At 40.9% G+C, this 25,023-nt stretch overlaps 1 protein-coding gene and 1 non-coding gene across 6 annotated transcripts in view; one reads left to right on the top strand and one right to left on the bottom strand.

Annotated features, from left to right (window-relative positions):
- TRIP4 (thyroid hormone receptor interactor 4) overlaps positions 1-25,023 on the bottom strand; it is a 76,092-nt gene that overhangs the window by 45,260 nt on the left and 5,809 nt on the right. For 4 of the 5 annotated variants that reach the window (XR_010336966.1, XR_002477692.2, XR_001105834.2 and 1 more), the window contains exons 2-8: positions 24,594-24,763; positions 22,716-22,849; positions 18,149-18,361; positions 14,505-14,583; positions 9,258-9,387; positions 6,168-6,383; positions 2,432-2,558 (exon numbers count right to left, since the gene is read on the bottom strand). Coding sequence is in view for 2 of the 5 variants with exons in the window: in XM_012443015.2 (XP_012298438.2) it covers positions 2,432-2,558; positions 6,168-6,383; positions 9,258-9,387; positions 14,505-14,583; positions 18,149-18,361; positions 22,716-22,849; positions 24,594-24,763 (1,069 nt within the window). In the remaining 3 variants the exon portion in view is untranslated. The remainder of the gene's footprint in view (positions 1-2,431; positions 2,559-6,167; positions 6,384-9,257; positions 9,388-14,504; positions 14,584-18,148; positions 18,362-22,715; positions 22,850-24,593; positions 24,764-25,023) is intronic. The other variant, XM_012443016.2, reaches the window with a different exon arrangement.
- On the top strand, positions 21,787-21,893 carry LOC135268701 (U6 spliceosomal RNA). The gene has a single exon (XR_010337070.1). It is a non-coding gene; the product is annotated as a U6 spliceosomal RNA (small nuclear RNA).

The raw sequence follows: 25,023 nt of genomic DNA, 5'->3' as shown, positions 1-25,023 counted from the left end.
CTCCATGTTGGTCAGGCTGGTCTTGAACTCCCGACCTCAGGAGATCCACCTGCCTTGGCCTCCCAAAGTGATGGGATTACAGGCGTGAGCCACCACACCCAGCCCAGTTTTAGCCTTTTTTATGATGATAGTTAGTTTTCTTTTTAGAGATGGGGTCTTACTGTGTCATCCAGGCTGGAGTGTGGTGGTTTGATCACAGCTCACTGCAGCCTCCAAATCCTGGGCTCAAGTGATCCTCCTGCCTCAGCTTCCCAAGTAGCTGGGACTATAGATGTGTACCACTACACTTCAGGCCCAGCTCCCATTTTTGGTCTTTAAATAACTTTCTACAGCTCCACTAGTACTACAATACTAATTTGGATTCGCATCATCGTTCCACGGAGCTATTGCAAGGACTTCCTTGGCAATTTCTCAGCTTCTAATCTTACCCTTCCCTCCAATCCATTCTCTATGTAGCCATAGAAGGCATGCCAATCTTCTGTTAAAACGTTTCCAGAACCCTTCTTTGCCTACTTTAGGACAAAACCTAAACTCATTAGCATAAGACAAAAAAATCTTTCATGATCAGGTGTTGCTTACTGTACTGGGTTGAGTCGTGTCCACCTAGATAGCATCTGTGAATACAATCCTATTTGGAAATAGTCTTTACAGATGTAATCTGTTTAAGATGAGATTATATTGGATCACAGTGGGCCCTAAAATCAATGACTTGTATCCTTGTAAGAGGAGAGGACACAGAGTGATAAAGAGACACACAGGGAAGAAGTCTATGTGAAGATAGAGGCAGAGTGATGAGCTTCAAGGGAAGGGACACAGAGCCACCAGAAGCTTAAAGAGGTAAGGAAACATTCTCCTGTAAAGCTTTTGGAGAGAATGTAGTCTTTCCAACACCTTGATTTCGGGCTTTTAGCCTCCAGCTGTGGGAGAATTAATTTCTGCTCTCTTAGGTCACCTATTTTGTGGTACTTTGTTACAGCAGCCCTAGGAAACTAATAGATTTACCAGTCCATAACAATAGTTAATTACTTGTGATTCCCCAAACCTGAAATGCTGCTGAGCCTTTAGACATGTTGTACCTTCTGCCTGGAATTCCCTCTTCAGATATGTGTGCTTGAAAATTCCTGTATCTATATCTCATGTTTTTATGTACACACGCCTTTGTTCCTACAATTCATTCTGCCTGAAATTTTTTTCTCCACGATTCTGAGACATACATTTTTCTCAAATATTTACTTTTTTTTTTTTTGAGATAGAGTCTTGCTCTGTTGCTGGAATACAGTGGCATGATCATAGCTCACTGCAATCTCTGCATCCGGGGCTCAGGCGATTCTTCCCTCTCAGCCTCCTAAGTAGCTGGGACTACAGGCACAATGCCACCATGCCCAGCTAATTTTTGTATTTTCAGTAGAGACGGGGTTTCGCCATGTTACAGTCTATAACTCCTGGGCTCAAGCAATCTGCCCACCTCAGCCTCCCAAAGTGCTAGGATTACAGGCATAAGCCACTGCACTCGGTGAATATTTAGTTTTAATGAATGTCAGCTTCCCTATAAAACCTATTGACTGCCCTCAGCTAGAAGTAGTCTCCTGCTCCTCTGGAATTCCACAGAACTTAATACTTAAACTCTATTAGTGTTTATTAGAGCTTCTAGGCCGGGCATGGTGGCTCACACCTGTAATCCCAGCACTTTGGGAGGCCAAGGTGGGTGGATCACCGAGGTTAGGAGTTCCAAACCAGCCTGACTAACATGGTGAGACCGCTTCTCTACTAAAAATACAAAAATTAGCCAGGCCTGGTGGTGTGTGCCTGTAATCCCAGCTACTTGGGAGGTTGAGGCAGGAGAATCGCTTAGACCTGGGAAGCAGAGGTTCCAGTGAGCTGAAATTGAGCCACTGCACTCCAGCCTGGCAGACAGAGTGAAACTCTGTCTCAAAAAAAAAACAAAAACAAAACAGCTACTTACATAGATCTTTACCCCTACTAGTCTGTGAGTTCTTTGAGGATAGAATCAGTGTCTGATCAGTTGTTATTGTGCTTATCCATAGTAGAGTCTCAATATACTGGATGGTAAAATAAAGGATGATGATAAATGAGTGAATTCATAAATTAATTTAAAACACCACTCTATGGGCTTACCCATATTCTATAAAAGATAGAGAAAGAACATTAACAAAAGGACCATGGAATTTTTGTCTAAATTTCTGTAGTGCTTAACAAAACCCTTTCTTGGAAAACACTTAGAAGATAACACAAGTCAATTTGTCAGAAGTACTGCAGTAAAAATGGAAAAAATGTGAGCCAGAGAATAAGGTTGGCAGGTGTGTTGAGAGAGCTGATTGGTATTTAAAGCCTATGAAATAGACACATTTAAAAGAAGGCAAATTTGGAGCCAAATTTCTCTTACCAACACTTAGAGCAAGGGTCCACTAACCTGGGGAGGAGATTGGTACATGTTGGGATTTACCAGAACTCCCAAAGGCTCTTCAGAAGATCTATCCAATTTGGTCAGTGGCTGATTCAAGGTTCCACTGGCAATGGCCTGTATTGTCTCATCTAGTCTGTGATAATAAACCAAAAGGATGCAACAATTGGTAATGTTCTATGCTCAGAATTTCCTTAACAGCAACATAAAATGCTTTAATAGTAATAAAATTTGGAATATAAAGAGGAGTCTATGGATAACCTTCCCTACTCCCTACTCCAGCTTCCTGCTCCTCACACCAAAAACCCTAAGGAATATGAGTTAATAAATGTTCGAGAATAACAAGAAAGTACACAGGGCACACTACGGTCATTTACCTGCTCAACAAGATCATTAAACATGCCAAGACCAGAAAAGCTGCCTAGAGACCATGAGTGGTGGCTCATGCCTATAATTCCAACACTATGGTAGGCCAAAGAGGGAGGATTGTTTGAGGCCAGGAGTTCAAGACCAGCCTGGGCAACATAGAGAGACCCTGGTTCTACAAAAAAATAAATGAGCTGGGCGTGGTGGCTCACACCTGTAGCCCTAGCTACTTAGGAGGATGAGATGGGAGGATAGTTTAAGCCCAGAAGTTCAAGGTGCCACTGCCCTCCAGCTTGGGCAACAGTCAATAAGGCCCTGTTACAAAAAGGAAAAAACAAAAAACTTGCCTAGGAATACCCTGACCCACATAAGAGTGTTCTACATCAGCTCATCTTCTCAATGCAACCTATACAGTTATTCCTCTGCCTACTCAGCAGTCCCTTCACTCCTTCTTGCTGGTCTTCATTCTATCTTTGCTTGAAGGTTCATAAGTAATAAAGAGGTACCCTACTAGCCCAGCACAAAAATGCTTACTCCTTTCTCTAAGGTCCTATAGTATTTACTATCTAAACAATCATTGGATACATCCCATATTATCCTGTGCCTATGGTGTTGGCATTGGATACCTGGCTCTAAACCTACAAAATAATGTAATGATTTTCATTTAAAGATTGTGGAAATCTACTGGTTAGTTGGTAAGAGATCATAAACCCTGCAGGAACCCTATCTTATTTCATTCTATAGCTGTACAGTACTTGCTGCTGTATTCAATGCCCCTGTGGGATGCTTGACAAATGTTTGTGGATAACAGTAATAATTCTGATGCACAACATAATGAAAAGCTTCAACTAACAGGTAAGGCTAAACCTGATCTTCAATTCAATTCAAGATATGTTTGTTAGGAATCTCTTATATGTAAGATAGCTTAACAGGTGTGGAGGACATTGTTTCTGCCTTCAAGAGGCTTTGAATTCAAATGGCAGATTTAAGACAGCCATACAGATGATGAATCATATATGAAGGGATGTAATAATTACTATGAGACAGGCACAATCCGTTTGGTGGTTATTATCCCATCATCCAACATGTTGTATTAAGTAGGTTCAAGGGAAAGGTAAGTATGTGAAAGGCAAAGATTGGGGGAGGAATTTCCAAAACAAGGAAAAATCAGAAACAAAGTCATGAAGCTTTTAAAAAGTACAAGAATTTGTAGGATGAGGTGAGTCTAAAATAGGGTGGGGACAGTGAGGTCTGAAAGAGAGAAATAGATTTGACACAGTATAGTGATAAGTATATTCAGAACTCTAGAATCTATAAAAGAAATAATAAAAAAGTGAATGACTACATTTTTAGAACATTCAAACTTACTAGCACACAACTAAAGCAAAGGAATGTGAATAAAAATTAGAATGAAATACCATTTTTCGTGTGTCAGAATGGCAAATAACTTGTAAAAATTTTTGACAATGGAAAAGAAAATTCTTATCTTGATAGCTGATGTGTAGCTGACAAGTCAAAAGAATGCACTATTTAAATGTTTTCTTCTTAAAAAATTGCACCTTTTTTGTTTATATATTTATGTTAATAGGCTTTTTTTTTTTTCAAGTGGGATCTCGCTATGTTGCCCAGGCTGGTCTTGAATTCCTGGCCTCAAGTGATCCTCCCATCTTGGCCTCCCAAAGTGCTGGGATTACAGGTGTGAGTTGCTGTGCCCTGCCTTAGGCTTTATTTTTTAAAGCAGTTTTAGGTTCAGAGCAAAATTGAGAGGAATGTACAGAGGTTACCCACATCCCCCAAGACCTCCCAAATACATAGCCTCCCCCATTATTAGCATCCCTCACCAGAGTGGTACATTTGTAACAACTGATCAACCTACATTGACAAATCATTATCACCCAAAAGCCACAGTTTACATCAGGGTTCACTCTTGGTATTGTATAATTTATGGGTTTGGACAAATTTATAATGACATGTATTTATCATTATAATTACATACAGAGCAGTTTCACTGCCTTAAAAATCTTCTCTGTGCTCCCTTTATTTATTCCTCCTTCTCTTCTAATCTCTGGAAACTACTAAATAGTTGGAATCATATAGTATGTAGGCTGCACCACTTTAATACTCTAATTCACAGTAAGAGAATATCCCCATTTTCCTATATCTACACAATATGCAATAATGTATTTTTTAAAAATTTAAGCCAAATTTGATGAGCCAAAAAAATTTGATATATTATGTTTTTAAATCTGTATTTCCTGATTGCTAGTTGAATATCTTTTCAAATGTTATTGGCTATTTGTACTTCCCCACTTGTGTATTGTCTGTTCTTACTTTTTGTCCATTTTTCTGCTGGAGTTTTTGGTCTTTTTCTTTTAATTTGCAAGAGTTCTTACTTATATAGTATGATTATTGTTTCTTTGACTGTTTAACCACTTAAAATATTTTCTTCCAACTTACTTTTTACTTTATTTAAAGTATCTTATATCTTCATGACTTCAAGATTTTGTTATCTTGGTTAGGAAAAGCTTTATCACACCAAGACTATAACTATATTCTCCTATAATTCTGTATTTCTTTCTGATCCCTTTATACTGTTCATATTTAACTTTTTTTTTTTCATATTTAACTTTTTAGTGAAACTTATTACAGCATCATAGAATGGTTTGAGGTAGAGATAGATATAACCTAGATTTTTTTCTAAACAGGCAATGATCCCAAAATAACATATTTAATTCTTTCTTTAGCGATTAAAAATGTTAGCTTTATTAATAAACTCACATACATATATATATACACTCATGCACACATACACATGCAATTTAAACATACCAATCTCTTTCTGGATTCTGTTTCATTGATCTATTCCTGTGCCCAAACTATATCTCATTGTTTTAAAAATGGGTGGTTTTTTTTGGCACTTTGGAACTTTGGAAGGCTGAGGCAGGCAGATCACTTGAGGTCAGGAGTTTGAGACCAGCTTGGCCAACATGGTGAAAACCTGTCTCTACTAAAAATACAAAAATCAGTTGGGCATGGTGGTGGGTGTCTGTAATCCCAGCTACTCAGGATGCTGAGGCAGAAGAATCGCTTGAACCTGAGAGGCAGAGCTTGCAAAGAGCCAAGATCATGCCACTGCATTCCAGCCTGGGCAAAAGAGCGAGACTCCATCTCAAAAAACAAAATGAACAAACAAAAAAATCCAGTAATTATCTAGTAGAAGTGTTCATTTAAATTTTTTTCTCAGTTATTCTTATATGTTTTCTATTCTAAATACACACATTTTTAAAATCAACAAAAATAACAGATCCACTAGAAAGGGAAAATCCTTTATGGTCAATCTATTCCTTCTTTGAGACCCTTTTTAGTGCTGCTCACTTACCTGCTATGATACTCTGCTAGCGAATTTTCTTCTTCCAGGATCTTCCTTCCTGCAAAGTCAATGGTGACCTTCTTAGATAGTCGAGAGGCATGTCGAAGTTCTCTTAGTTCCTCCTCTCGCTTCTGCAAGGTTTCCCGCTCAAGTTTGGACAACCACTGGTTAGAATCACTGGCAAAGTAATCTGATTCATCATCAATGACTTGAGTCCTTCGAATACTGAGAAAAAAGGAACACATGGCAACTAGGTCATCTGTTGACAAATAAGGAGCAATTACTAGAAAATTGTTTCAAGGTAGCTTACTATCTCAAATACAGATGCCCAAAAATATTCCAAAAGCAGGTCAAGCTCTGCTTATGTTTTAACTCCAGTGTAGGCTCAGCTCCTAGAACTTATCTCAACTTCAGGCAAGAAAAAAAACAGCACCATTATCCATCGTCTTTCTACGTTTCTTATTAGTCCAGCCTCTACCTTCTGATAACTGGGCCTCAGTCTTGTTTTGCTGCATTTGAGTTCATGTTTGACAGCTTACTAAGTATCCTAGTTCCTCTGCAATTGGGATCCAGTCTATTCTTGCTAGGCTTATTTGCTTATTGGAGTTTTATGCTCAAGTCTCAGTTCTGTAGCTGAATGATTTACTCTTTTTTTTTAGACAGAGTTTTATTCTTGTTGCTGAGGCTGGAGTGCAATGGTGTGATCTTGGCTCACTGAAACCTCCGCTTCCCAGGTTTAAGCGATTCTCCTGCCTCAGCCTCCCAAGTAGCTAGTATTACAGGCATGCACCACCACACTTGGCTAATTTTTGTGTGTTTAGTAGAGACAGGGTTTCTCTATGTTGTTCAGGCTGGTCTTGAACTCTCAACCTCAGGTGATCCACCTGCCTCGGCCTCCCAAAGTGCTAGGATTACAGGCATGAGTCACCACGCCCAGCCAACTATTTACTCTTAAGACATTCTATTACCCTGCTACTATAGGTCATTACCTATACCCCACTTTGCAGGCTCTCACTAATGCACTGTGGCCAAGTTTCAAGATATGACAATCAGGCCTATCTCTAAGATCATACTGACAGAGAAACTAAAAACTGGAAGGAATCTTGATGGTCTAACTCTCTCATTCTACATATAATGAAACTGGGGCTCACAGAAGTTGGGTAATTACTCCAATGTCATAAATCCAGTTAAGTTTCCAGGCTGGGCGCGGTGGCTCACGCCTGTAATCCCAACACTTTGGGATGCCGAGGCGGGTGGATCACAAGGTCAAGAGATTGAGACCATCCTGGCCAACATAGTGAAACTCCATCTCTACTAAAAATACAAAAAGTTAGTTGGGTGTGGTGGCGTGTGCCTGTAGTCCCAGCTACTTGGGAGGCTGAGGCAGGAGAATTGCTTGAACCTGGGAGGCGGAGTTTGCAGTAAGCCGAGATCGCACCACTGCACTCCAGCCTGGTGCCTGGTGACAGAGCGAGACTCTGTCTCAAAAAAAAAAAAAAAAAAAAAAAGATTAAGTTTCCCCATAATTACAAATAGTGATATAAATAGACCTAAGGGAAATACTGAAGTTAGATTCATATATTGACTTCAAATTTTCATACTCAGCTAGAATTATAAAAAGATTTTGTCTTAGGCCAGGTGCGGTGGCTCATGCCTGTAATTCCAGCACTTTGGGAGGCCAATGCTGGCAGATCACAAAAAAAAATAAAATAAAAATAAAGCAGACTTGGAGTAGAACGTTTTTTAACAGCACTCTGGAGGAAACTGGTCTTTTTTTTTTTTTTTTTTTTTTAATCTGGCTGTGGCACCCAGGCTTGAGTGCAGTGGATTGATCTCGGGTCACTGTAACCTCTGCCTCCCTGTCTCAATTGACCTTCCCCCTCAGCCTCCCAAGTAGCTGAGGTTACAGACATGTGACACTATGCTTGGCTAATTTTCATATTTTTTTTGTATAGATGGGGTTTTGCTATGTTGCCAAGGCTGCTCTCAAACTTCCAGGCTCAAGCAATCTGCCAGGCTTGGCCTCCCAAAGTGCTAGGATTACAGGCATGAGCCACTGTGCCCGGTGGAAACTGGTCTTATAAAAAAACCTAAATAATGAAACTGGTACCCATGAACACACCAGCAAAGCAGCAACAACAATAGGGAGAGATCCTTTTCCAGTGTATATTTATCAAGAAGTAAGTGTACTCTATTTCTAATAATAGATTGTACTAAGTAGGGTGAAACATGATACTGAAAGGTTGAAGAGTGAATATGAGTTACATACCTTGTGATGAGTTTAAGGAATAATATTCTAAATCTTATCTCATGTATTCATAGCAAAAGGTTTGGAAGTAGCAAGAATGTCTCATCAAAAGATTACAATGCCAGGAATAGACTCTCAGGTTACAAGAGATTCAGGGTCTTTCTGAGGACCCTCACAGAGTCATTTAAGAAGGGAGCATATAAATCCTATCCAAACATTTTTTTTTTACCACTAACTGGTTTTCAACAAATATTTTGTTCAAAAGGAAAAAAAGTATAAGAGGAGGAAATAAAAAACAGAACTATCATAAATGTATCTCCTAAAAAGAAGTCAATGGTTAACAATAATAACGTAGGAGTATAAAGCCAATTTAGTTGTATTTTAATATACTGATTATTGAATCAAAAACAAACTTAGTCAAAGGAAAGGAGAAAGGTAAATCATGCCTTCCTATGATAGGGCCAACCTATGCTCTCCCAGAGGCAATTCCTTATAGAGTCTCCAGAGCCCAGCTAGCAGTCTGCACATAATGAGTACTCTAATACAGGTGACTGAATGAATGTCTACAAGTAAAACAAGTGGTGAATTCTGTCAACCCACATCAACTGTACAGGGGATAAGGATAAACTAACATTTGCCAGGAATCAAAAAATTCTACAGGATAGGATTCTTTTGGTGGGAGCCTATATTATTCAAACATGGATTAAAAAACAAGATGTAGGAGATCCAGCTCTTCTTTTGCTATAAACTCTTTCACATTCCAATATGAGAAGATATCAAGTACCAAAATAATGACCAGAATCTGTGGACTAGTTTATTTCTTAGCATTTGTTATTCTAACTCTTTCATACCTAGTTCTGTCAAACTCTAACAGTTTGTCTTTATGCTTGATAGCCTTCTCCAGACCAGACTTAATTCGCAATTCTTGATGAGGAAGAAGGTCCTTGGTAGAGACGTCCATCTTTCCAGAATTCTCCACCCCTGAAATTCAATACGGAAGTCAAATGGTGTCAGCCTCTAAATACAAATTAGTTGTATCAGTGTGCAGCAAATAAAACATCAGAAGATCTGGTTCTGGCCTAATGGCCTGGAGCCTTCATTTCAATGGAAAACAAGTACACAAACCAGGCCTTACTTGTACAGCATTAAGCAGTGCTTGACACACGACAGGTTTTCAATAAATGCTAGGGATCTTTTCTTCCTTTATAAAAATTTGGCTAAGGGTACCAAAGTATTTAAGAATATGACATAAAAATGCCTTATCAGTGAAAAAGTTTACTGAGTAGGTCTGAATATTACCTTTAAACATACGGTTTTTCAAGACAGGATCTAATGCTGTTGCCCAGTGTGGAGTGCAGTGGTATGATTATAGCTCACTGTAGTCTTGAACTCTTAGGCTCAATCGCTCCTCCCACCTCAGCCCCTCGAGTAGTTGGGACAATGGGTGTATGCCATTGTGTCTGGCTAATTTTTAAATTTTTGTAGAGAGGGGGTCTCACTATGTTGCCCAGCCTGGTCTCAAAGTCCTGGCTTCTATCAATCTTCTCACCTCAGCCTCCCAAAGTACTGGGATTCCAGACATGATCCACCATAAGAGCCTAAATATACTTTTATATAACAAAACTAAACACTAAATAATGAAAGAAAAAAAGAGAAAAATTTCACAAAAGAGGCAGAAATGAGCAGTTTCAGTTTAATGAGAACCTACTAAATGCTGAGGCACTTAATATACATGTTATTTAATTTTCGCAATAACCCTGTAAGACAGTTTGTATTGTCTTTGTTTTACAGATAAAGTGAAGTTCACAGATGACAATACATTTACTGAGTTCACACAGTTAGAAATTAGACTACAGAAACAAAATCTAAGCTGGGTACAGTGGCTCATGCCTATAATCCCAGCACTTTGGGAGGCCAAGGAAGGTGGATCATGAGGTCAGGAGTTCGAGACCAGCCTGGCCAAGATGGTGAAACCCCGTCTCTACTAAAAATAAAAAAATTAGCCGGGCACAGTGGTATGCACCTGTAATCCCAGCTACTCAGGAGGCTGAGGCAGGACAATCGCTTGAACCTGGGAGGCAGAAGTTGCAGTGAGCCGAGATCACGCCATTGCACTCCAGCCTGGGTGACAGAGTGAGACTCTGCCACAAAAAAAAAAAAAAGAAAAAAAGAAACAAACAAAATCTGAGCTCAAGTCTAACTCCACAGCTGACATTGATTCTATGGTTGTTATCTTCTTTGACAAAGAGAGCCATAGATTATGACATACCCAAGATCCAAAATGGGTTAGGTGGCTGGGTGCAGTGGCTCACTCCTGTAATTGCGGCACTTTGGGAGGCTGAGGTGGGAGGATCACTTGAGCCTAGGAATTCACGACTAGCCTGGGCAACATGGTGAGAACCCATGTGTACAAACAATTTAAAAATTAGCCAAACATGGTGGTACGTGTCTGTAGACTCAACTACTTGGGAGGCTGAAACAAGAGAACAGCTGCAGTAAAATGTGTTCATACCAATGCCCTCTAGCCTGACAGAGTAAAACCCTGTCTACAAACAAACAAGGAAAGCATTTAGAATTAGAACTATTTTTTCTCAGAATAATTACCTTAAAACCAAATTGAAAAAAACATAGTTGTATGTGCAACCTCATTAATAATAAAATTACAGGCCGAGCACAATGGCTCACATCTGTAATCCCAGCACTTTGGGAGGCTGAGGTGGGTGGATCACCTGAGGTCAGGAGTTTGAGACCAGCATGGCCAACATGTTGAAACCCCGTCTCCACTAAAAATGCAAAAATTAGCTGGGTGTGGTGGCAGGCACCTGTAATTCCAGCTACTCAGGAGGCTGAGGCAGGAGAATTGCTGGAATCCAGAGGCAGAGGTTGTAGTGAGCCAAGATCACGCCACTGCACTCAAGCCTGGGTGATAGAGACTCCGTTTCAAAACTAAATAAATAAATAAAATAAAATTACAGCTTTTTACAACTAAAATAAATTTGAAATGTCAAAACTCAAGAGTGAACAGCTTTCTGAGTACAATGCTAATATTGCTATTGATTAATATGATTTTTTTTTTTTTTTTTTTTGAGACAGAGTTTTGCTCTCGTTACCCAGGCTGGAGTGCAATGGCGCGATCTCGGCTCACCGCAACCTCTGCCTCCTGGGTTCAGGCAATTCTCCTGCCTCAGCCTCCTGAGTAGCTGGGATTACAGGCACGCGCCACCATGCCCAGCTAATTTTTTGTATTAGTAGAGACGGGGTTTCACAATGCTGACCAGGATGGTCTCGATCTCTTGACCTCGTGATCCACCTGCCTCGGCCTCCCAAAGTGCTGGGATTACAGGCTTGAGCCACCGCGCCCGGCCGATTAATATGATATTTTAATAAAATAATTTGGGAAATATATCTCAAGTGTCAAAAAGATCACATTATTTGATGTAGTAATATTATTTTTAGGAATTTATCCCAAGGAAATAAATCAAAAGCTATGTTAACAAAGGTGACGATTTGTGATATTATTTAAAAGTTGGAAACAAATATCCAGTACCTGGGAAATAATAATATTATAATAAATCAAGTTAAAAGACTATTTTTAGCTATTAAAAACAATTATGAAGAATAGCAAGATAGATGCTAATTATGAATTAGTTGGAAAAAATGGACAAATGTTTTTACACATATTACATTATAATCCCAACCAATCTGTCTATATAAAACAAAAACTACTACGAACCAAGGTAGGAACAAAATGAAATATTTGCATAAGCAGTGAGTAATGAGTATATTATTTTTTCTTTTAATAATGTCCTCAACAGACCATGCGCGGTGGCTGACATCTGTAATCCCAGCACTCTGAGAGGCAGAGGCAGGCGAATCACCTGAGGTCAAGAGTTTGAGACCAGCCTAGCCAACACAGGGAAACCCCATCTCTACTAAAAATACAAAAAATAAAATTAGCCGAGCATGGTAGTACACGCCTGTAATCCCAGCTACTTGGGAGGCTGAGGCAGGAGAATCGCTTGAACCTGGGAAGCGGAGGTTGCAGTGAGCCGAGATCACACCATTGCACTCCAGCCTGGGCAACAAGAGTGAAACTCCATCTCAGAAAAAAAAAAGAAAACAATTAAAAAAAAAAAATGTCCTTAAATATTTTTGTCAGGTGTGTTTCAAGCATAAAAGGCTTACAAAACCACCAAAATCTAGACCAATAAGGATAGAAAAAAAAAGAAAGAAAAAAAAAGGCTTACAAAATAAGTAGAGTTCCTATATAACCTTCACACAGTTTCCTTTAATGTTACCAACCTATCTTACAGAACCATAGCACAATTATCAAAACTGAGAAATTAACATTGGTAAAACACTATCAACAGACTATTTGGATTTTAACATTTTTTTCCCTTCATGTCATTTTTCTGTTCTAGGATCCAATACTGGATCTATACTGCATTTAGTCATCACATATGTCCTTAGTCTACTCCAATCTGTGATGTTTCTTCAATCTTTTCTTGTCTTTCATTACATTGTAAATCTCTTGTTCTTAAACTTTTATCCAGTAATTTTACCATCCATTGGTGGATCATGCTTGTGGCAGTTACTACTGTGGTGCTCTAACTGTGATTATCTAGTATTTTCATTTCTTGTATTACATTAACTGGAATTTTATAAGATGTCAGCCAGATTGAGACCATCCTGGCCAACATGGTGAAAACCTGTCTCTACTAAAAATACAAACACTAGCTGGGCATGGTGGCATGTGCCTGTAGTCCCAGCTACTTAGGAGGCTGAGGCAGGAGAACCACTTGAACCTGGGAGGCGGAGGATGCAGTGAGCCAAGATCATGCCACTGCACTCCAGCCTGAGCGACAGAGTCAAACTCCACCTTAAAAAAGAAAAAAAAAGGGGCCGGGCGCGGTGGCTAACGCCTGTAATCCCAGCACTTTGGGAGGCCGAGGCGGGTGGATCACGAGGTCAAGAGATCGAGACCATCCTGGTCAACATGGTGAAACCCCGTCTCTACTAAAAATACAAAAAATTAGCTGGGCACGGTGGTGCGTGCCTGTAATCCCAGCTACTCAGGGGGCTGAGGCAGGAGAATTGCCTGAACCCAGGAGACGGAGGTTGCGGTGAGCCGAGATCGCACCATTGCACTCCAGCCTGAGTAACAAGAGTGAAACTCCGTCTCAAAAAAAAAAAAAAAAAAAAAAAAAAGAATAGTTGTCTTCTCTTTATTTTATTAATTTATTCAGTTATTTATACAAGTATGGTCTCATGGATATTAATTTTATTCTTCAGATTATAATGTAATACTATTATTTATTTTGCTGTTCAATGTTATATAGCCTTGATAATTTTTTTTAAAAATAGATGCTTATAGAATGAGTGAATAGGCCAGGCGGCTGGGCATGGTGGCTCACACCTATAATCCCAACACTTTGGGAGGCCAAGGCTGGCGGATCACAAGGTAAGGATTTGGAGACCAGCCTGACCAACATTGTGAAACCCCATCTCTACCAAAAATACAAAAATTAGCTGGGCGTGGTGGTATATACCTGTAGTCCCAGCTATTCAGGAGGGTGAGGCAGGAAAATCGATTGAACCCGGGAGGCGGAGGTTGCAATGGCCGAGATCGTGCCACTGTACTCCAGCCTGGGTGACAGAGCGAGACTCTGTCTCAAAAGGCCAAAAAAACAAAAAAAAGGCCAGGCATGGTGGCTCACACCTGTAATCCCAGCACTTTAGGAGGCTGAGGCAGGCGGATAACTTGAGGTCAAGACATCAAGACCAGCCTGGTCAACACGGCAAAACCTCATCTCTACTTAAAAAATATAAAAATTAGCCAGGTGTGGTTGCGCATGCCTGTAATCCCAGCTTCCTGGGAGTCTAGGGCAGAAGAGTCATTTGAACCCAAGAGGTAGATGTTGCAGTGAGCCAAGATTGCACCAGACTCCATCACAAAACAACAACAACGACAACAAAACAGAGAATGAGTGAATAAACTGCATCTTGCACTCCGGGATACGGGAAAGAGAGAAAAGAGAAACAACTAAAGACACAGGTACCCATTATCACAGTGATCCAATTAGAAAACTGCTGTTTACCTGACATGAGCTTCTTTAGCAGTCTCTGGCTCTTGTTTGAGTCACGCTGTAAAATATCTTGTTCCTCGTGAGTACATACCTATAAAATAATAAGAGTAAGACATATGATACAATAGTTAAATTATATTGTTTTCTTGATATACCTAAAAGTAACCTCAAATTATACATTAGATGATGGCAAAATGGGACTGTTGGTTTTTTTTTTTTTTTTTTTTGAGATAGAGAGGGAGTCTCGCTCTGTAGCCCAGGCTGGAGTGCAATAGTGAGATCTTGGCTCACTGCAACCTCCGCCTCCTGGGTCCCAGTTCAAGCAATTCTTCAACCTCAGCCTCCTAAGTAGCTGAGATTACAGGCATGAGCCACCATGCCCAGCTAATTTTTGTATGCTTTAGTAGAGACGGGGTTTCACCATGTTGGCCAGTCTGGGCTTGCACTCCTGACCTTGTGATCTGCCCGTCTTGGCCTCCCAAAGTTCTGGGATTACAGGCATGAGCCACCATTTTGCATACTAAAATGCAAATTAGTTTTTCTCCAGATTTCTTTCCATTTCTTTCTTTTTTATGAGCCAAACAATAAACTTATATCAGCCAGGTGCAGTGGCTCACGCCTGTAATCCCAGCACTTTGGGAGGTTGAGGTAGGTGGATCACGAGGTCAGGAGTTCAAGACCAGCCTGACCAACATGGTGAAACCCTGTCTCTACTTAAAAATACAAAAATTAGCCAGGTGTGGTGGCGCACACCTGTAATCCCAGCTACCTGGGAGGCTGAGGCAGGAGAATTGTTTGAACACAGGAGGCGGAGGTTGCAGTGAGCCGAGAGCACACCATTGCACTCTAGCCTGGGTGACAGAGCCAGACTCAAAAAAAAAAACCTTATATCACTGCACATGTCCCTGAATAACTTAATGGTTTAGAGAAAAAAAAAAAAGCCTGGGCGCAACTGTAATCCTGGCACTTTGGGAGGCTGAGGTGGGCAGACGGCTTGAGCACAGCAATTCAAGACAAGCCTGCGCAACATGCCCAAACCCCATCTCAACAACAACAAAAAAAATACAAAAATTAGCCTGGCATGATCATGTGTACCTATAGATACAGAGTTTTGTCATGTTGACCAGACTGGTCTTGAACTCTTGGGCTCAGGCAGTCCTCCCTCCTCAGCCTCCAAAAGTGCTGGGATTATAGGCATGAGCCACTGTAACTGGCTTTTGGTTCTTTCTAATAAGCCATCTTATAATTAATTTCTCTTGTCAGATTTGGGCTTCATGATTAGAAATAGGTTGCTTCTTTTTTTTTTTTTTTTTTTTGCGATGGAGTTTTGCTCTTCTTGCCCAGGCTAGAGTGCAATGGCACAATCTTAGCTCACTACAAACTTCCACCTTCCGGTTTCAAGCAATTCTCCTGCCTCAGCCTCCCAAGTAGCTGGGATTACAGGCGTGTGCCATCATACTCGGCTAATTTTTGTATTTTTAGTAGAGATGGCATTTCACCATGTTGCCCAGGCTAGTCTCAAACTCGTGACCTGGTGATTCACCTGCCTCGGCCTCCCAGAGTGTTGGGATTACAGGCAATGGCCACTGTGCCAGGCCCTGGGTTGCTTTTTTGGTAAAGTCTCATATGTTTTAGCCAGTATTCTCAACAGTGGGAAATATTTATCCTTTGAAAGTAAGTTATTTTTCTTCTTTCTTCATTCTTTGTTTTTAGAGACAGGGTCTGGCTTTGCTACCCAGACTGGAGTGGAGTGGCACCATCTCAGCTTACTGCAACCTCCACCACCCGGGCTCAAGTCATCCTCCCAAATTGGCCTCCCAAAGTGCTGGGATTACAGAAATGAGCCATCATGCCTGGCCTGAGACTCTGTCTAAAAAACAAACAAGGGTCAGGCACAGTGGCTCATACCTGTAATCTCAGCACTTTGGGAGGCCGAGGCGGGTGGATCACCTGAGATCAGGAGTTCAAGACCAGCCTGGCCAACATGCAGAAACACTGTCTCTACTAAAAATACAAAAATTAACTGGGCATGGTAGCAGGAAGCTGTAATCCCAGCTACTCAAGAGGCTGAGGCACAAGAATAGTTTGAATCTGGGAGGCAGAGGTTTCAGTGAGCTCAGATTGCACCACTGCACTCCAGCCTGGGCAAGACAGTGAGATTCTGTCTCAAAATAAAAAATAAAACAAAACAACAACAACAAAAAACTTCAAGGCCAATCTGCTTTATATTACTTTGTTTTTGTTTATTGAACTAAGATCTAAGAGACCTAGGAGAAAACACTGTATAGTACTTCCTAGAAGTTGCCTCAATGACACACAGAGTTCCTGCAAGCAGCTATAAGAGCTTGCTCTAAAGAGAAAGCTCCAAATGGGAGGAGATATACTTTAACGGAAATTTTTACTGGTAGACATTACATTTTTCAGATCATCCATTGTCTTATCAGCTTATTCTGAGTGTATGAAAAAATCAGGTGTCCCACCAGGCACGGTGGCTCACGCCTGTAATCCCAGCACTTTGGGAGGCTGAGGTGGGTGGATCACCTGAGGTCAGGAGTTCAAGACCAGCCTGACAATATGGTGAAAACCTGTCTCTACTAAAAATACAAAAAAGTTAGCTGGGTATGGTGGTGTGCACCTGTAGTAACAGCTACTAGGGAGGCTGGGACAGGAGAATTGCTTGAACCTGGGAGGCGGAGGTTGCAGTCAGCCGAGATTGTGCCACTGCACTCTAGTCTGGGCGACAAAGTGAGACTTTCTTTTTCGCAAAGAAAAAATTAAGGGCCCAATCAGAAAAGACAAGAAAATGAAGTAATATGAAATGGATGCCTTTACCAACACCGAATGTCATTCCTTCTGCCAGCCAGCTCAACTTGGTAGAGAAAGCTTTCTAGATAGCTCATTAAGGGTTTTTGTGAGTCATTATCACTACATTCTTGAGGTCATTCTCTCAGACAAAGCAGAGCATGACAAGGTGGTGTCCTAGAAATAGAAGCTATAATGACCTGAGGATTATGTCACAGAGGCTCTGTTCTCCTAGAGCTAGGGGCCACACCAGAACTGAAGCCTTTGACAAAAAATTTTGACATTTCAGGCCCTATAGTTTTCTTAAAGTTAATCTGACACAAGAAGACTTGGATGTCTCAACAATGTATGTTCTCAAAACCCTTCTCTCTAACGGCCTCAGTACTAGGATATAACCTGAGGTTTCTTTCTTTCTACCATTTTTTGAGAAAAGGACTTGTTCTCTCACTGCAGCCTGAGCCTCCTGGGATCAACTGAAGCTCCTACTTCAACCCCTCATGTAACTGCTACCACAGGTGCACATCACCACACCCAGCTAAGTAAAAAAAATTTTTTTTTGTAGAGACAGGGTCTTCCTACAATGCCCAGGCTGGTCTCAAACTCTTGGGCTCAAGTGATCCTTCCAACTCAGACTCCCAAAACCTGTCTTGGCCTCCCAAAGTGTTGGGACTACAGGTGTGAGCCACTGTGCCTGGCCTAACCTTGGGTTTCTAACTAATCATATCCCTGCTACTAGAGTTCACTGGATATCTTAGGGAAGAAATTTACTAAGAAACAGAAATTACTTGAAATCTGAGTGGCCCTGCATGTTAACACAAAGCACAGTAAAAGAAAATAGAAAAGAAATAATTTACCAGAGTGCCACAGAATAAGCAAGGGCCAGAGCCCTCTTGTTCACAGACAATGCGCCCACAGATGAGACAGTTATTGATGAGCTTGTGCTTCTGGCCCAGGCAGTCACAAGGGTGGCGACCAGGGAGCAGGACTGCAAGTCTGTCCTGTCCCTCTCTTGTGTATAAATTGACAAACTTTGTCTTCTTCTTTACAGAGTTGCTGTTGTCTTGTGCCTAATTGTACAAAGACATCAGAATAACATCAAATAATTAATGACAATGTAAAGAGTCAAAAGAGAAAATGCTCAGTTCTGTTCAACAACAACTTATATACTATCCAAGGACCAAGAAAGAAGGCAGGGAAAGGAAGAAATACAAATCAGTTATAATCAAGGGTCTGAGAAAAGGTTATACTCTAGAAAAACTAGCTAATAATTACCTTGCCTTTTCTGCTAGTAGCTTTCAGCCCATTACTATGGCTAGTGGAAGTAAATGTAGATCTTAATTGGTGATCTTACGATTTCCAATAAGCCACCATGCCCAGCTAATAATTTCCTAAAACACTTTTCTCTATCTCCCTTTGCACCTTTTATTCCCTCTATCAGAAGTGTTCCTAGCTCATCTCTTTACATACTGGCTCCTTTTCAATGTTCAGATCTTAGTTACAATTTCTCCCCCTTGGAGACGGTTTCCCCAAACATTCTACCTAAACTCTGTCCACCAATTACTGTCTATCAAACTGTCCTTTTTATTTATTTCATGGCAATTTTCAAATTCTATAACTGTTTAAACAATTTTTTTCTCTGCTTTTTTCTGAGCCACAAAAATATAAACTCTAAGAAAGCAAGAAAACCTAGTATGTCTTATTTACTGATATATCTCTAATGTCTATATCAGCGCTTCACATATAGTAGAAACCCAACAAGTTTCTGAATAACCACATAAACTGCCTATGGAAATTCAAACCCTAGGCAACATGGCAATACCCTGACTCTACAAAAAACACAAAAATTTGCCAGGCATGGTGGTGCATGCTGGTAGCCTACGTACTCAGAAGGCTGAGGTGGGAGGATCTCTTGAGCCCAGGAGGCAGAGACTGGAGTGAGCTGAGACTGAGCCACTGCATTCCAGCCTGGGCAACAGAGCGAGACCCTGTCTCAAAAACAAAAACAAAAAATTCAAGACAGATTTTTCTTACAGGTCCAAAAATAAAACTCTAAGTATAGTTGATTCTCACTACTTGTAGATCCAGATCAGGGATTCAGCCTACTTACTAAAATTTATCTGTTAACTTAAAAATCAATATTCCGGCCAGGCGCGGTGGCTCACGCCTGTAATCCCAGCACTTTGGAAGGCCGAGGCAGGCGGATCACAAGGTCAAGAGATTGAGATCATCCTGGTCAACATGGTGAAACCCTGTCTTTACTAAAAAAATACAAAAATTAGCTGGGCTTGGTGGAGCGCGCCTGTAGTCCCAGCTATTCGGGAGGCTGAGGCAGGAGAATTGCTTGAACCCGGGAGGCCGAGGTTGCAGTGAGCTGAGATGGTGCCACTGCACTCCAACCTGGCACCTGGTGACAGAGCAAGACTCTGTCTCAAAAAAAAAAAAAAAATCAATATTCCAAGTGCTATCAGTTTCATTTCTGGACATGTACAGAGTGTTGAAAAATTGAGCTGTCAAATGTGCACCTTCTCAGCTAAGGTCAAACAAGGTAATGATCTGCTTTTTATTTAGCTCTCATACTATAAATAAGCATCTTTTTTTGTGGCCTATTTAGTGCTACATTTTTATTATCTTACTGCTTTTTGTTAGTGATGTCACCATTTAAAATGGCCCCTATGTGTAGTGCTATAGTGCTATCTAGCATTCCTAAGTACAAGAAGGCTGTGCCTTATGGAGAAAACACGTATGTCAGAAAAGATTCATTCTGGCATAAGTTATGGTGCCGCTTACTGTGAATTCAATGTTAATGAATCAACAATATATGTTAAATAAGATGTCTTTAAACAGAAACATACATAAAATAAGGTTATGTATTGACCAACTGATGGAAATGTTGTGACCGGAGGCTCACAAGAATCTAACCCTGTATCTCCCCTGGGAGCAATCGTTCAATATTCACTAAAGCAGTACACATGGTAACTTTACAGAACATAACTACCATTAAAAATAAGAAATGAAAGGCCAGGCATAGTGGCTCATGCCTGTAATCCCAGCACTTTGAGAGGCCAAGGCGGGTGGATCACAAGGTCAGGAGATAGAGACTATCCTGGTTAACACAGTGAAACCCCGTCTCTACTAAAAATACAAAAAAAAAATTAGCCAGGCATGGTAGCAGGCGCCTGTAGTCCTAGCTTCTCAGGAGGCTGAGGCAGGAGAATTGCTTGAACCCAGGAGGTGGAGCTAGCAGTGAGCTGAGATCACGCCACTGTACTCCAGTCTGGGCAACAGAGTGAGACTCCATCTCAAAAAAAAGAAAAGAAATGAAGGCTGGGCATGGTGGCTCATGCCCGTAATCCTAACACTTTGGGAGGCTGAAGCAGCGGATCACTTGAGGTCAGGAGTTCAAAACCAGTCTGTAGAACATGGTGAAACCCTGTCTCTACTAAAAATACAAAAAAATTAGCTGGGCATGGTGGCAGGTGCCTGTAATCCCAGCTACTTGGGAGACTGAGGCAGGAGAAATGCTTAAACCTGGGTGTGGAGGTTGCAGGGAGCCGAGATCATGCCACTGCACTCCATCCTGGCAACAGAGCGAGACTCCGTCTCAAAAAAGAACAAAAAGAAATTACCGTCTTTATAGGAGATGAACCACTTTTTCTGATTTATTCTAACTATCTTCCAGATTTGCTTTTTTTTTTTTTGAGATGGAGCTTCACTCTTGTTGCCCAGGCTGGAGAGCAATGGTGTGATCTTGGCTCACTACAACCTCGGCCTCCCGGGTTCAAGCGATTCTCCTGCTTCAGCCTCCCAAGTGGCTGAAATTATAGGCCACCATGCGTGACTAATTTTATACTTTTAGTAGAGATGGGGTTTCACCATGTTGGTCAGGCTGGTCTTGAACTCCAGACCTCAGGTGATCCACCCACCTTGGCCTCCCAAAATGCTGGGATTACAGGCCTGAGCCACCATGCCCAGCCCCAAATTTGCTTTTAATGAGTGCAAAACACTCAAGGACAAAATACAGAGTGAAAAATAGGTTGTAGGCCAAGTATGGTGGCTAACGCCTGTAATCCCAGCACTTTGGAAGGCTAAAGCAGTTGGATTACTTGAGCCCAGGAGTTCAAGACCAGCCTGCACAATATAGTGAGCCTCTGCCTCTACAAAAAGCAGAAAAAAATTAGCTGGGCATGGTGGTACACCCCTGTAATCTCAGCTACTTGGGATGCTGAGGTGAGAGGATCACCTGAGCCTGGGGTAGTCAAAGCTGCACTGAGTCATGATCATGTCAATGCACTCCAGCCTGGGAAAGACCCTGTCTCAAAAAAAAAAAAAAAAGAAGAAGAAGAAGAAAGAAAGAAAAGGCTCTGAAAGTTGAATGACGGTGTTATGATGGTGGCGGAGGAGGCTAGCTAAAAATAGGAACATCATTAATAACAGCTACAATTGTGCATTCTTTTAGTATAAACCCACAAAAATGTTCAACTTAAAGCATGGGGTGCTTGCTCCAACAGCACATATACTAAAATTAGAACAATACAGAGAAGATAGGCACGGCTCCTGCACAAGGATGATAAACAAATTCATGGCCAGGCGCAGTGACTCACACCTGTAATCCTCGCACTTTGGGAGGCCAAGGAGGGTGGATCACGAGGTGAAAAGATCAAGACCATCCTGGCCAACATGGTGAAACCCTGGCTCTACTAAAAATACAAAAATTAGCTGGGCATGGTGGTGCACACCTGTAGTCCCAGCTACTCAGGAGGCTGAAGCAGGAGAATCACTTGAACCTGGGAGGCGGAGGTTGCAGTAAGCTAAGATCGCACCACTGCACTCCAGCTTCACAACAGAGCAAGAGCAAGACTCCATCTCAAAAAAAAAAAAAAAAAAAACCCACACAAATTCATGAAGCATTCCATATTAAAAAAAAAAAAAAGCAGCAGCAACATGGGACACATTAAATATTTTCCAACTTATATTTATCTACCTCAATCTCATCTCAAAGCAAAGATGTCAATTAGCTGGGCATGGTGACGTGCACCTGTAATCCCAGCTACTCAGGAGGCTGAGGCAGGAAAACTGCTTGAACCCAAAAGGTTGAGGCTGCAGTGAACTCACATGGTGCCACTGTACCCCAGCTTGGGTGACAGAGCAAGACTCAGTCTTGGAAAAAGAAATAAAAAAAAAAGCAAAGATGTCCTAATAATACTAATCAGGTTGCCAAAAACAAAACAAAAAAAAACTACCATATAGAAAGGAGTAAAAAAAAAAAAAAGGAGTATATATCATGTTTTCTCCCTGAAATTCATGAATTTGTTGTTGAAAATTGCCATTCTAGACCAATTTGTATATTTTGCTCTCTGAAATGTATTATTTACTTCCTCTTCTCCCAATAGTCAGAAAAAGCTTCAATCTGTAAGCACTCACCTTGGCCAAATCAAAAGGTGTTTTGACATCTGCAGTTGTGTCAAGTTCAGTAAATGCAGGAACTTCCTGTCTGTTTCTCCCTTTCTTCCTAGCCCGCTTTAGATGGTCTCCTGATTTCTGCCCATCTAAAATTTCTTAAAAGACAGAAAAAAAAAATACATACACACACAGACTGATAATAAGAGGATTCCTGGTGAACTTCTATAGCTAATAAACTAAGGTGATGCTTAATAGAGTCAAGATATCAGCCGGGTGCAGTGGCTCACACCGGTAATCCCAGCACTTTGGGAGGCTGAGGTGGGCAGATCACGAGGTCAGGGGTTAGAGACCAGCCTGACGAACATGATGAAACCCCGTCTCTACTTAAAAATACAAAAATTAGCTGGGCATGGTGGCACACACCTATAATCCCAGCTACTTGGGAAGCTGAGGCAGAATTGTTTGAACCCAGGAGGGGGAGACTGCAGTGAGCTGAGAGCACGCCATTGCACTCCAGCCTGGGCAACAGAGCGAGACTCTATCTCAAAAAAAAAAAAAAAAATTAGAGTCAAGATATTGTCAGGAAGACTTTTAATTATCTTTTTCTGTCAAACCAAAATTAAATTTAAATCATCACTTTCTGGCCGGGTGCAGTGGCACACACCTGTAATCCCAGCACTTTGGGAGGCCGAGGCAGGTGGATCTTGAGGTCAGGAGTTCAAGACCAGCCTGGCCAACACGGTGAAACCCCATCTCTACAAAAAATAAATAAATAAAATTTTAAATTAAATAAATAAAAATCATCATTTTCAAGAGTGCAGTCAATGAAAAAGAACTCAAACAAGTGGCTGAGATTAAGAAGTTAAATTAAAATCTGATATTCTAAAATCAGGCTCAGTGGCTCACATGTATAATCCCAGCACTTTGAGAGGCCAAGGCAGGTGGATCGTTTGAACCAAGGAGTTTGAGAGCACCCTGGGCAACACAGTGAGACCCTATCTCTAGAAAAAAAAACAAAAATTAGCCAGGTGTGGTAGCACAGGCCTGTAGTCCCAGCTATTCAGGAGGCTGAGGTGGGAGAATCACCTAGCCCAGTGCAGTGAGCTGTGATCAAGACAGTTCACTCCAGCCTGGGCAATGAAAGTGAGATCATGTCTCAGAACAAAAAAACCTGATATTGTAGATTGTATAATAACTTAGATTATTTAGTTTGGTGCTTATCTTTTTTTTTTTTTTTAAGACGGAGTTTCGCTCGTTACCCAGGCTGGAGTGCAATGGCGCGATTTCGGCTCACCGCAACCTCCGCCTCCTGGGTTCAGGCAATTCTCCTGCCTCAGCCTCCTGGGTAGCTGGGATTACAGGCACGCGCCACCGTGCCCAGCTAATTTTTTTTTTTTGTATTAGTAGAGACGGGGTTTCACCATGTTGACCAGGATGGTCTCGATCTCTTGACCTCGTGATCCACCCGTCTCGGCCTCCCAAAGTGCTGGGATTACAGGCTTGAGCCACCGTGCCCGGCCTGGTGCTTATCTTTTGTACTGTTTGAATAGTTATCTCTAAATGCTATTCATACTATAATCAATCAACACTTTATTTACATCCAGGTATGCACATGACTGAAAAATGTTTCTTTATGTATAAATTTTTCAAATTATTCTGACATCAAATTTCTGTCTGTAAACAGGCATTTTTTTGTGATATTTTCGAAGTTGAAAAAGAACTAGAGCAATATTCATTACGACCTGAGTAGAACCCAACTAAAAATATGTATGTGTATATATATATGATTCTGTTTAACTTAACTGTGAAGAAATGCAAGATGGCAAAAAAAATAAATAAATTTCTTTAAGCCTGCCCGCTTGCCAATATTTCAACATTTACTTGATTACATTAACTTACCTTCTTTTTTGAAACACTGCTGCAAAGGATCAGAAATCAACTCCTGATCATTCTTTTGCCATTTGGTTATAAGTTCTTCTATGAATTGACCTTTTTTGCCTTCATTTCCCTGGAGGAGATCAGTAACATATTCTCGTATCTCTTCAGCACTCTCAATTGACAAAATGTACCTCAGGAGGCAAAGATATAAATTGTTGAAACAAGACTAACTTACACTGTTTCTCAGTAATCTTAACGGGAGATCTAGGTAGTAAAACCATTACATTAATCTATTAGAGTCTTTACTTTGAGCCAACTACTATGCTAGATGCTAGAAATAAAATACGACCCTAACTGCTATAAAAGGAATGTATACATACATACACTGATATGTAGAAAAAAAACAAAGTTATACACCAAAATGATTACTATTGAGTGACAGGAATAAAGG

The sequence above is a fragment of the Aotus nancymaae genome, unplaced genomic scaffold, assembly GCF_030222135.1.
Source record: "Aotus nancymaae isolate 86718 unplaced genomic scaffold, 86718_ANA_hifiasm-v0.15.2.pri h1tg000041l, whole genome shotgun sequence".
NCBI classification, from domain to species: domain Eukaryota; kingdom Metazoa; phylum Chordata; class Mammalia; order Primates; family Aotidae; genus Aotus; species Aotus nancymaae.
The sequence above is the reverse complement of the archived record's forward strand: the minus strand, read 5'-3'. Positions and strand labels throughout refer to the sequence as shown.